Source organism: Choloepus didactylus, chromosome 4 (genome assembly GCF_015220235.1).
Source record: "Choloepus didactylus isolate mChoDid1 chromosome 4, mChoDid1.pri, whole genome shotgun sequence".
NCBI classification, from domain to species: Eukaryota; Metazoa; Chordata; class Mammalia; order Pilosa; family Megalonychidae; genus Choloepus; species Choloepus didactylus.
In genome coordinates, this window is record NC_051310.1 from 118828285 (window position 1) to 118840777 (window position 12493).

Here is a 12493-nt window from a genome sequence, read left to right on the forward strand (position 1 = left end):
AGCTTGGTATTCAATACTCTATAAAAATGCCATCTCCCTCACCCTGTGTCAGAACCATTATTCTTTGACTACAGAATTGAAAGGTGTTTTTTTGCTTGCTTGTTTTGTTTTGTTGTCTGTCTGTTTGGTCCACCCTCCGTGGTTGTCTCAATGCTTTTTTGGCATTGCATAAGCAAGCATATAGCCTTGGGAAAAAGATGCACCTAGAATTCAGAAACTCAAAACCTAGCTCCTCCTCTTATCTGCTATGTGACTTTGAATACATGGCTTCACCTCTCTGCACTTGAGTTTCCTCATTTGTAAAACAGGGTGGATGCACATTTCAAATAAATAATGGTTGCAAAGGGTCTTACCTGGATGCCTGGTAGAAGAGGTGCTCAGCACATGGCCGTTACCACTGTTTTTAGCACTACCATCATTCTTTCCTCTTGTCCTTCATTCATCAAGTACTTGTTGACTTCTCTAAGTACCGGGTTAGCTGCTGGAAACCAAGAAAGCAAGGAGGTAGTCAGTGCTGGAGACAGACTAGTAATAGGCAATGATCATAATATAGCAAAGGCAGGGCTATGAGGAGGTAAATACAGGCTCTAAGGGTGCATATGGGTCAGAGAAGGTCTCCAGAAAAAGTGAGTCCTGAAGGGAAGGGGTGAGCTTTCCAGCAAGGGTGGGGGTGCCCTGGGGAGCTGTGAGCATAGTAGTTAGGCTCAGTCAGAGTGTGACTTTGAGATGAGGACTGAATCCAGGAGGAGATACCCGGACAGGTGGTCGTAGCTCGGTGATCAGTAGGGAGCCACTGAGAGTTAAGAAGCAGGGGAGAGGTTTGATCACATTCAAGTTCTAGGAAAAGATCATCAATGAATGTGTGAAAAATGGTTTGGAGGGAGGGAGGTGGAAGCAGAGAGATCAGTTGGAAGGTCTTGTGGTTACACACCAATTCAGGAGATGATAGAGATGAAAACTTCAGATAAAGATGCAATAAAGGTGGAGAAAAGAGGATGGGTTTGAGAAATACGAAGGTGGCAAGAAGCACCCTAAATTGGTGTCTGCTTGGATGTGGGTAGAGAGAAGTCAAGGATGAGACAAAGCCCATCTTCCTGGGGTGAAGGTAGTGCCCTTCACATAGCAAGAAAACACTGAAGGAGACAAAGCTGGAAAACAGGCAGTGAGTCAAGTTATAGTCTCTCCTGGGGTGAAGAGAAAACATTCAGCTAAAGTATGTGTGAGGGAGTTAGGGTTGGGGGCTCTAGAAAGCCAAACCACACCTTTGGGTAAATGCCTGTCCCAAGCGGGGAGAGTTTCATTCAGACAGCCTGACAGGCGAGCAGGGGATACAAGTCCAGTCAAAGGTTTGTAAGTGTTAACCGTCTCTCTGAAAAGCAAGAGTGTGTGTATATATAACTTTGGCATATATTTCACTGATATAATTTCATACAGATAAATGATTGCCTCTGAACGTTGGTTGATATTTTTGTTTATGTTAATGAATGAGAGGAAAGAGAAATGGCATAACATGTTTTGGAACTTCACTCATTCATCATTGATGTGAGCAACTTCTTTGCTGAAACAGATAATAGTTTTTAAATACCAGAAAGATACTTCCTTAATTTTTTGTGCTCTTCGCAATGTGAAAGCTACAGACGAGACACACTTTTAAGTTTAATCTGCATTATCATTTTTTAACATCTAGACAGTGAGCACAACAATAAATCAAGCCCTGCTTTGTAGCATTTGCCAGCTTTTGTGGTGTAAATACTCCCACCACATGGCCAATTTCAAGCCACCCACATGACATCTTATTGAGTGGAGGATTGGGAAGAGACACAAAGTAGCACATCATATTGTATTTCTACCATTCAGATATAATCAATGAAATAATTATAAAATAATGGCTTCCAGTAAAATCATTAGAAAGTGATGAGTTTTGAATATTACCTTTGTTTTTAATATAATTTATTTAATTATAAGTTTATGTAAGTTAATTTTTCATTACGGTTATGTTTAACAACTGGCTCACAAAATTCCCGAAATTTTAGCAGTCAGCTTGTGCAACCTGTTATGGACCTTCCCCTGCATACATAGCCTCAGTTCTGGTCCTGGGGAGCTCCAATCTGGTTGGGGTAGATGAATGATTTCATAGTGCACAGTCATATTGGCAAAAAAAAAAAAAGGAATGTATTAGGCAATAGAATTTTCCAGAGAAAGGAAGGCAGAAGTCAGAAGTAAAGCGTAATAAAAGGCTTTTTGAAAGGCTAGGTAAAATGAAGGTAGAAACACTGGAGAAGAGCCACAGTCAAGACAGTGAGACAAAAGGTCGATATGCAGGAGTCTGTGTGTCAGGAAGTCAAGACTGCAAGGCATTAGTTTTTGTTAGGCCAACACTTATGAAGACATACTGAGATGAGAGGGCACTGGACTTAAAACCACGACCCTGGAGTCCCAGCAGTGACCCTTACCAACTGAGGGACCTTGAACAAGTCACTTCACATTCTGAGCTGAGCTTCATTTCTGTTACCTGCAAAATCAGAAAACTAGAGTAAATCTCTGGTTCTTAACAAATGGAAGGCATTAGCGTCTTCAGGGAGTTTTGTTTAAATACCATACAAAACTGACCTTCTTTCTTGTTTAACTTACAAAAATGGCAGTGTCATGTTTTTCAGACTAAGACATATGCCTGGAACACATCCCCAAAGGTTCTGGTTCAGTAGATCTAAGGTGGATATAAGGTGTATTTTTCCAAAATCTCCATGAGTGGTTCTGATATACCATTTGTCTGAGAACTACTGGACCTATTTCCAGCTCTTTAAGTCTCTATCTGTATTATTCTAATAGTTTGCAATAACTATCTTAGTGTGCTGCCACTAGGTGGTGGCAGTGTGCCACTGTCACACTAGCATCGGCTACCCTGAATTCCATCATGGTGGCTCTCTGCTCAAGCCACTTAATTATAACATAGTGGCTTGTATTTTGACCTCCATAAAAAGCAAACTTTTATGAAAGCCAGAGAAAGAATTCATTAGTTCATCTTTTATAAATAATACAACTCCAAAATTAGGTGCTTAATATTTTTCCTAACAGCTTCAGCACTTTCTCTCTATATATACATCTCTTCAATTCCACCTCCAAGCCCCATTCACTGGCTTGTGCTGGCCCTGCTCTCTGTGTGGCCCCAGACTCCCCAACCCCTGAGAACCCATCCCCAGTTCACTTATTTCTTGGTGGCACCTTTTCCAGGATTGCTCTCCAGTCGGTAAAGCTGCTCCTACACTCATGAGCATACTTCCCACCAAATTTCCACCTTTCTTCCTTGCCCTTCTCTTGCTCCTAATCCTTCACTTTTAGTATTGTATCAGTTTAACGTCCCAAACCTTAAACTTCTGAGAAATCACAAAGAATGTTGAAGATAAGGGTTTAAGGAAAAAGGGAGAAGACAAAGCCCTCATTCTCTCTGAAATGCAGAGCTCAGCTTGTCTGAGTCACAGAGACCTTTCTCTCTCCTTTCACCACGCTCCGCTTTAACCCCACTTGACCCCTCCCATCCGGTATTTAGTGGCTCACCTTGTGGATATGACTGTTGACTTACTCCAAAAGAAAGAACTCAACTCTGGCTCTTAGCTGTGCCACTCCCAAAACATTTTAGCAGGGATTTGCTCAATTGAGGAATAGATGTAGGGGTAAGGGGTGTCTGTTTGCTTGTTTTCCCCAAACCCTTCAACACTCAGATATCTAAATAAGTGTAGTCCTCTTCAAAGAAGATACCTGGAAAGCCAGATACATTAGTTCCAGTCGTGGTGTCAGTTACTCAGAGCCCATGTGGAAGGCCTCTTGTGGATTTACCTTTGCAATTTATGGCACAATTACTCAGACATCCTTAATAATAGTGATCCTGTGTCTTTGAAGTAAATATATATATAGTTAGTTAATGAGCCAAAGTCATGTGGAAATAAGTATGGTGAATAAAAGGAGACATAAGTCTGGTCAGAAATGAGGAAAGGTTATGAAATCACGAGACTGACTTTCCCATGTGACTCCTAACCCTGGTTGAGGAGACAAGTGTAGAAGAGAACTTGATAAAATGTCTGAGTGATGGCAACGTTGTATCAGCTGAAGGGGCTAATGTGAAGGTCAACACTAAGTTCAGAGTAGATCAGCCTTGATGATACAGACACCTTCTACACTGCCTAATTTAACTGTTGCCATCTCACAATGAAAACAACCAAGGAGAAATTTTCTTAGATATGCAAGGGAAGCAGGAAACCGAAGAAGATAAGACTGCGAGCTCTGGAATTAAACTACATGAATTCATACCCTGGCCCGTCCCATGCTGGAGGTGGGACTTCGAGCACATCACTGTGACTCTCTAGGCCTCAGTTTCCTCAACCCTAAGCCTGAGGTAAGGACAGTATCTCATCATAATACCGTTGTCAAGATTAAATGACATAACCTACATCAATCCCAGGTGCCTAGCACATAGGATGCATTTTTCATCATCGTCGGTATAATTATATCTTCTCAGCATTCGCTTGTAAGAGTAAACTGGTGGTTAGATGCGGCTTCGTTGTTAACATGCTAGAGCTTTATTAGTGGTGTTTGATGTTAGCCTGAGTTTAATGGGTGGAAACTAAAATGTAGCATCCTTTTCGTTAATGACCCAACCATCATTCAAGAGCTCTTTTGGATTTCAGATTTTTGAAAGAAGTGGAGGTATTGGAGAGGATACTGAGGAAGATGACCGAAGGTGGAAAAGAATCTTGAAAGAAGGGTGGCAGAGACTGTGGTTTGGTCTGCAGAAGAGATATGTAGGAGATGTCTTGGCAGCCCTCCAGTACCGTAGATGGTTCCTGCAGACAGTCTCCATGTTCAGTGATCATAGGAAAAAACAGAGTGGGCTTAATGTGAAGCAAGCAAAATTTAGGCCCCACTAGAGGAAAAGCAAATAAATCCCTGATCCTAGCACCTAAATACGACTACCACAATAATGATCACACAGGCTGAGTGGTAAGAGAGTCTCAAGAAAACGATAAACACCTTTCAGTTTTGACAGAGGTTGTAGGTCTTAGACTAAAATGAATACCTAGACAGGAGACCACTTGGTATCTCTTTCTAAGGATTACCTGACTCTGTTACCATTTCTGTTTTCTTCACTTCTCTCCATTAAGCCCCAGAGAAAGCTGTACTACTACTACTTCTTTTTCATAGGGGGAGAAAAAAACAAATAATAAAAAATTTTAAAAAGCTGTTTTAGATATTTTGGGAAAAAAGAGACAGCGAATGCCGGACTGGTATAGAGTAGATTTAAAATACAGTAGAGAGGGGTAGCAACAGACAAGATAGAACTTAACAAAGGATTATGAATACTGAATCTTTATATAATTTTATTTTTCTTAGTTGCTAGTTTATTAGAATAGCTAGAAGGAAAGAACTGCAATGGTGGACCAGTAACCCATAACATTCTTTGAAATTTGCTTTCCAATTACTTTGTTAAATTGCACTTTGAAATTTATCACTTTTATGTTTTATTCCACAATTTAAAAATTAAAAAAAAAAAAAAAATACAATAGACAGGCTGAGACCCTGGGTTCCCAAACAGTGTGGAGGAGAGCGAGAGTGGAGGGGAGGTCTGTGCCCTGCCCCCTCCCATCCCAGGTTGTTTCCAAACTTTCTTCTATGTTAAATATTTTTTAAAAAATTGGATTGTATTATGTTTGGTTATCACCTTTCTATTTCAATAATTGTATTTCTGAAATACCATTTTTAATGGTTGCCAAAAGTATGGATATGCCGTATGACTACCAACTCACCAGTGTTGGCATTTAAGATCTTCCTCAAAATTTTTTAATATTACAGATAATGCCGTGATAAACATCCTTGTACTTAAATATTTGCACCATTCTTAATATTCCTTTGAGATATGTTCCTTAAAGAGTAGTTACTGGTTCAATGGGTAGGCATGTTTTTGAGGATTTTGAAACAACTGCCAAAGTGGCCTCCTGAAAATTCTTTGGGGGGCAGAGTACCCTTTTCCCTTTGCCCACCTTCTTGCCAATTCTGTAGGATTTACCTTATTTTCCTCTGCATACCTCCCTAGCTTACTAAAACCCTAAGAGATAAATCGATGATAACTAAAAAACTCCTGTATGTTTGGAAATCAAGATATACAATATGTCAGTCATAGACTAAATCGTTTTGAAAATCAGAATAATATTTTCAACTGAATCATAATAAAAACACTACATAGAAAAACCGGTGAATTTCTGCTAAAACCGTCTAAAAGGAAAACTTGTAGCTTTAAGAATATCAACACTGAAGATGAACAAGCTAAACATCCAGCTCAAAAAGTTAGCAAAATTAAACAGAAAATTAAATCCTTGAGGTCAGTAGCTCCTTAAGCATTTTGATACATCCTCTCGTTTCCAAAACAGTGCTCCGTGCATAAGAGGAACTTGATGGGCATCGAATCTGATTTGTTAAGTCATAAAGGCCACAGTTCTGAGCATGTGGTATTTCCAAACTGTCAAGGACTGGGGAATATTCCCAGTCTGACTGATCTGCCAAAATAACCTGACCTGCTGCCACCTGACCACTTGGACAGTAGATTCTGACAGGAGTGAGAGACTCCTAAAGGACGATGCATAACAGCAGGCTCTGGTAGACACGAGCCCTGGGCTCTGGTGTGCCTGTGCTTTCCTCATCTCTGGACATCCCAGAGAAGTGTTTTGTGTTTAGTTTACTAAAAATAATTTGGGGATAAAGGTTAAAGATAAGTCCCTCTCTGTTGTTCTACCGGGTACGTTGCTTTTGATCATCCCCAGCCAAGAACAGGGACCTGATCCTGTGCCTTTTTACATAGGCACGTGTCCATGGAAGTTAAAAAAAAAAAAAAAAGTTTTGCTTGTGTAAGGGACACAGGATTAGGCTCCAGGGATCAATTTTACTGAAGGAAAAAGAAGTGACTTTAATTTCATTAATGGTCTCCTCGATGATTCTGCTTGAGTTTAATTCTCCATTAAATATTAATTCCACTTGGTGCTTAGTATACTGCCTTTAGTATCAAACAGCTCAAACTGACACTAACCTGTTTCATATTTTATAACTGAATCACAGGGCTTTTTCAGGAGGAGTCAGCAAAGCAATGCCACCTACTCCTGTCCTCGTCAGAAGAACTGTTTGATTGATCGAACTAGTAGAAACCGCTGCCAACACTGCCGATTACAGAAATGCCTTGCCGTAGGGATGTCTCGAGATGGTGAGCTCTCACAGCTTGAATTATACAGTAGTATGGGGTCACCTTCATTTTAGAGTCAGAGGTGAGAAACTGGCTTCTAAAACATGGATGCAGATCTGCCAAAATATGTACCCTCACCTCCACCCCTGAGTTTTGTCTGGGCTTCATGGATTTCACAGCAGTCGTTTGCTCCTTCATAGCCCATTGGAGTCCGATAACCGGCTGGGGCAAGAGCAGGTGTGTGTGGGGAAAGGTGTCCATGTGGTCAGAACATCTGCAGGTTTTTGATGAATTGATTAAATATAAGTGTCATCTGCGGGCCTTAATAAATATGCTTCCTATGGGCATTTTCCCCAGTATGATGCACCTTCCCAAAGCCATAGGCAATCATGCTTTATGATAGTCAACTTATTGGCAGTTGTGATGAATTAGCTTTTAGGTTAACTAGATATTTTGAATCACATGCCAAAGTCAAATATTTGTACAAACAGAATTTGTGAAAATAGGGCAAGTCGTAGCTCAGTGACAAATGTTCTTTTCATTCGAAGAAGCTATTTTAAGAAATAGAGACCATCTACCATCCAATTACAAAACATTTCAAGATCTTCCTGGAAAACTATCTTAAGTGCATTGAATAATCAACACCAGATTTCAAGACAGTTATTCTCATACATGGAAACTGGGCAGTTAAGTACAGTGGGTACATTTTAAGGACTCTAATATACCGGCTGGCTCTTTTAAGAGATCCTTTTGAAGGGAATGTCTCTTCCAGTGGTCTTCCTTCTGAAAGCACCAGCCTGTGGAAAAAAATACTTCAGAAGTCCGGGCAGGCTTTCAGAAAGCAGGCCTTCCCCATAATCAGATGTTCTTAGGGCTTGGGGATGGGACCAGGCACTGATTATGACATTCCTTGACTAGTGTTACCCAGGATGGCCTTTTAGAATATGTAAACAAAATGTAAATGTAGAATATGTAAAACAAAAGTGAAATTTTTGGCTTTGGAAGATGGAAGTCATAGAACATATACCATATCCTTCAAAATTCCTGTGATATGCAAGTGCAAAGATTTCATCTTCTCATATCTCTTATGAACTTGCAAATTAAATTAAAATCACAAGTGTGTGCAAAACTTAAAACAGTTACACAGTCACAGCAGAACGAGTTTCACCTATGGGTACTGATGCCCTTGGATCTTCTAGAGTATTCTTTTAAAAAAAATAGAATGTCATCAGTATGCCTTCTGGAGATTTTGCATATAAGAAATCATACAAGTTGTTGGAGTAAATATGGGGACTTATAAAATTATGGGCTTCAAATTCAGAGCCCACATCAGCCCGATTGCTATCTAACCAGCCTCAACCAAGTTTGTTTGTAATTAGTACCTGAATCATAGAAACTGAAAATTGATCAGTGTTCTCCAGCTCTCCTGTTTCCTATGTGTGAAAGAACAGCAGGTCCTCCCTGGTGTAACAAAGAATCCACCAGCTGGCCAGTGCATTGGCCTTGGTTCCCAACCTCATTTCCTTCTCTCCTGCCTCCTGCCCCTAGACTCAGATAACTATGGTAATGGTCAAATAGAGGAATTCATCCACCCCTTCAGGTATAAATTTAACCACATTCAATTAGGAGAATTAAGTCCTGCCAGCAAAGGATTTTTCTTTGCTAACAAAGTCTAGTGGAAAAATGAAATGGGGTAGTGGGAGGATTCAGACCAGGAAACCATAGGTTTTTTTCAATTATCTGGGTGTTTCAGGAGAAATCATTTGGGGTCCTAAATGAGCTGGAAAGTTACTAGCCATTGCTGTACTTTAAATATGAGGACACATCCCAAGGAGAAGCACTGGAAATGCAAATCCTCCCAACAGAGATCTTATACCCTTTCCAAAATTCCGAAGCTTGTTTAACTTGAGGCTAAATGACAGCCACAGAGAGTATCATTTAAATATTGGGCTCAAGGCTTCACAGGGACTACCATGACCCATGAGTGGGAAGAGGGGACGTCTTAAGTCAGGAAGACTCAGGGATGTAATTCAGGGAACTACAAAGGCCTCTTCCAGTCTATTTAGGCCTCTCCCTAAAGCCCCAGATTCAGCCATTTGATTGAGAAGACGCTCGTGCGAGTGTGCTGAGTAGTGAACGGAATGAAATTTGAAGTTTGACTGCTTGTCTTGATGCACCGCTGTACATCGTGCATCTCTGGATGGTGGTCTGAATACGGGGAAGAGAAAGAGGTAGACTTTGCCAGCTGCGTGGAAGGAGTGAACAAGCCCTTCACGCTGCATATCAGTGGCAGCCAGCGAGCCTCAGGTCTGCGACAGTAGGAAAACATGGGCAGTCATTGCTCCAGGGTGTCTTCTACCCTGTCCTAGGTCTCTTCCTGAAACATCCTTTCCTCTGGGATATGTGTTTGCTATTGAGGGTGGAGCAAGCCTGTGTGGGGCAGGACTATTTTCACCTTTTATTCTGTCCTTATTATGTGGTCACGTGGTTTTAGATTGAGATTGAGACTTCAAAGGAAACCCCCAAGCATGCTAGAGAGGATGATGAAGGACAGAGCACTGTATATGCTGTGGTCTGGCTTTTTTCTTCCAGCTGTAAAATTTGGCCGAATGTCGAAAAAGCAGAGAGACAGCTTGTACGCGGAGGTGCAGAAACACCGGCTGCAGCAGCAGCAGCGTGACCACCACCAGCAGCCCGGGGAGGCCGAGCCGCTGACGCCCACCTACAACATCTCGGCCAACGGGCTGACGGAACTTCACGACGACCTCAGCACCTACATCGATGGGCACACCCCTGAGGGGAGCAAGGCAGACTCTGCCGTCAGCAGCTTCTACCTGGATATACAGCCTTCCCCGGACCAGTCAGGTCTTGACATCAATGGAATCAAACCAGAACCAATCTGTGACTACACACCAGCAGCAGGCTTCTTTCCCTACTGTTCTTTCACCAACGGAGAGACTTCCCCAACTGTGTCCATGGCAGAACTAGGTAATGGCATAGGCGTTTCCTATTGGGAAGCTCTACTCATGCCTTTTGAAGTGAAAGTGCTATGTTTGACTTTCCAGTGATGGGTCATGTTACCAAAATGATGCAGCTAGACAGACAATTCATCTTTACCATGGGGCTGCCCTGTAATTCCATTCTGCCTCTTGCTTCCTGGGGTATATCCAATAAATGGGTTGCTCTCAGCATCAGAGATGAGACAGAATGAACCAAGACAGTCTATAAATTCCACAGAAAGTTTTAAGTTCAGGGAATGCCCATGTTAATTTCATTAGTTATTTATTTCAGTTATTTGCCAGGTGTTGCAAAGGTCACACGGCTGCCCACAAATGGAGCCTGGCTTTTAGACGTATTTCTTTGATCTGTGCAGAATTTTAAAAATTTTTTGACTCAGTTGCTAAAGTTTAGAATCTTGACAATGACACACAAAAGTTCAGATTTTCAGCTTCTCGCAGGAGGGAAAAAAAAAAAAAGATCTGGTTATACTGGGCCAAGGCTTATGAATGGTGACAACGGGCTGGTACCAGTTTGCGGCTGACACCTTTAGACAGGCTCAGCCCTGGTCAGCACAGTTTGCAACCCTGATGTCAACTATAAATCTTAAGGAAAAATTAGCTCCTTTACTTGCCAACATGTTTTGGTGCTAGATACTGGTGACAAACTGAATGTATTTCATATAAGGCTCACCATGTAAAAAAATTGTCATTTTCTTATTGCTGTGACATTGCTACTGTTTGGGAGATGTGACCCAGAAATGTTGACAACACAGACAACAGAAAACTTTCCATTTCAAGGAAGCTGTGTTAACATCCTCTGCTATATTGGATAGATTTTTAAGTACGGCACCAATATTAGAGAAACTTTGATAAGAATCGTTTCTGTTTTAGAATTTGACGCGCTCCTCCTGGTGATTCCTCACATAAAGTTATAATCCTTCGGGACATTTCAATTAGTTGCTGTGGCGATGACTAAGTAAATACAAGGAGAGAATGAAGGCTTCAGACAGAAAAAACCCCAGCAGGTTCTGACTCCAGCACAGAAATCCTCAGTTCACAGAAATAGCGGTTATGTTCTTTAGATGGTTTCTCCACCTCTGTACCCCATAAAACATTTTTAAGTGAAAATTTATATTTCCAGTAAAATCTTTCTCCAAATAGAACAAACTGAATGTTCTTTACGGTTTTTATACAAGTACTTCTTTATGGGTCTAAATTTAAATCCCCTAGAGCAGGGACATTTTAAGCTGGTCTTTAGCCACCAAACAGCTTTAAAGGTGTATGGCAGCTCTTCTGATTAACAGAGAAACCTCTGAACTAGAAGCCAAGCCGAGCAGAGGTAGGTTTGATTCTTTTTTTTCTTGAACTAGAACAAAAACCTTCCTTTTTTTTTTTTCTCCTGTAATCTTGGTTGACTGAGCTTTAAGCAGAACTGTAATGAAAGTACAATTTTCAGAAATGAATAAGGATTTAATTGAAAACTGACATCATACCATGAAAAATGACCTGGCTCACTTTAGTTTTATCCTACCTGATCATAAACACTAGTGGATCTATCCTGTTTGCTCGTTAAGTATTCAACCCCAAAATGAATCCATAAAGCTTAGTCAAAGTGTTGTCAGTGAACATGGCTCTTTTGGCTAACAGTGTGCTAATTCCTGACTGGAGCCAGAAAGGCTGAGACCGACTCCCCAGGCCCCTCACACCAGTAAGTTTCTTCCTCCATGGTTGTCACCTCCCAGTATGGTCTGGGAGTCCTCACACTTTCTTTACATTCTTCTAAATTAAATTTATCACACGTATTGTGGCAGTTTCCAAAATGGAAAATTAACTCATCACTAAGATTAGTCCCAAAGCCAAAACTAAACTAGAATTTATCTGTAAAGGATATAATTGGGTTCTAATTTTCTAGCCCATTTACATGTACAAAACTGGGGAGCTAAGAGTAGCATAAAAGTGACCAAACACTTTGCTGCTCCTTCTTCAAAGCTACCTAAAGTTCCCTGATCTTTCCTTTGGGGCTCAAGTACTGCTTTCTCTTTAACTAGACCCTTGACTTCATTGTAGGCTAGATTTTGTCATCAGATTTTATACAAATGAAACCGTTTAACAGGAAAATAAAATTGTAAATTAACATATCCTAAGCCCAATTCTGTCTTTCAATAATAGTATCTATAATCCATTACTTTTAATGGAAATATATCTGCATCTATGGCTAGGAAATTTAGTCCTTGATGTACAATTAATACTCAATTTACACATTCCAGATAAA

At 40.8% G+C, this 12493-nt stretch overlaps 1 protein-coding gene and 1 long non-coding RNA gene across 6 annotated transcripts in view; one reads left to right on the plus strand and one right to left on the minus strand.

Annotated features, from left to right (window-relative positions):
- The window catches only part of RORA (RAR related orphan receptor A), a 715442-nt gene that overhangs the window by 688453 nt on the left and 14496 nt on the right, over nucleotides 1-12493 (plus strand). For all 3 annotated transcript variants that reach the window (XM_037833806.1, XM_037833807.1, XM_037833808.1), the window contains 2 exons: nucleotides 7102-7243; nucleotides 9815-10210. In XM_037833806.1, the coding sequence (XP_037689734.1) occupies nucleotides 7102-7243; nucleotides 9815-10210 (538 nt within the window). The remainder of the gene's footprint in view (nucleotides 1-7101; nucleotides 7244-9814; nucleotides 10211-12493) is intronic.
- The window catches only part of LOC119531940, a 69518-nt gene that overhangs the window by 13029 nt on the left and 43996 nt on the right, over nucleotides 1-12493 (minus strand). For all 3 annotated transcript variants that reach the window (XR_005216455.1, XR_005216453.1, XR_005216454.1), the window contains 2 exons: nucleotides 2454-2512; nucleotides 354-481 (listed from right to left, as the gene is read on the minus strand). This is a non-coding gene — a long non-coding RNA (uncharacterized LOC119531940). The remainder of the gene's footprint in view (nucleotides 1-353; nucleotides 482-2453; nucleotides 2513-12493) is intronic.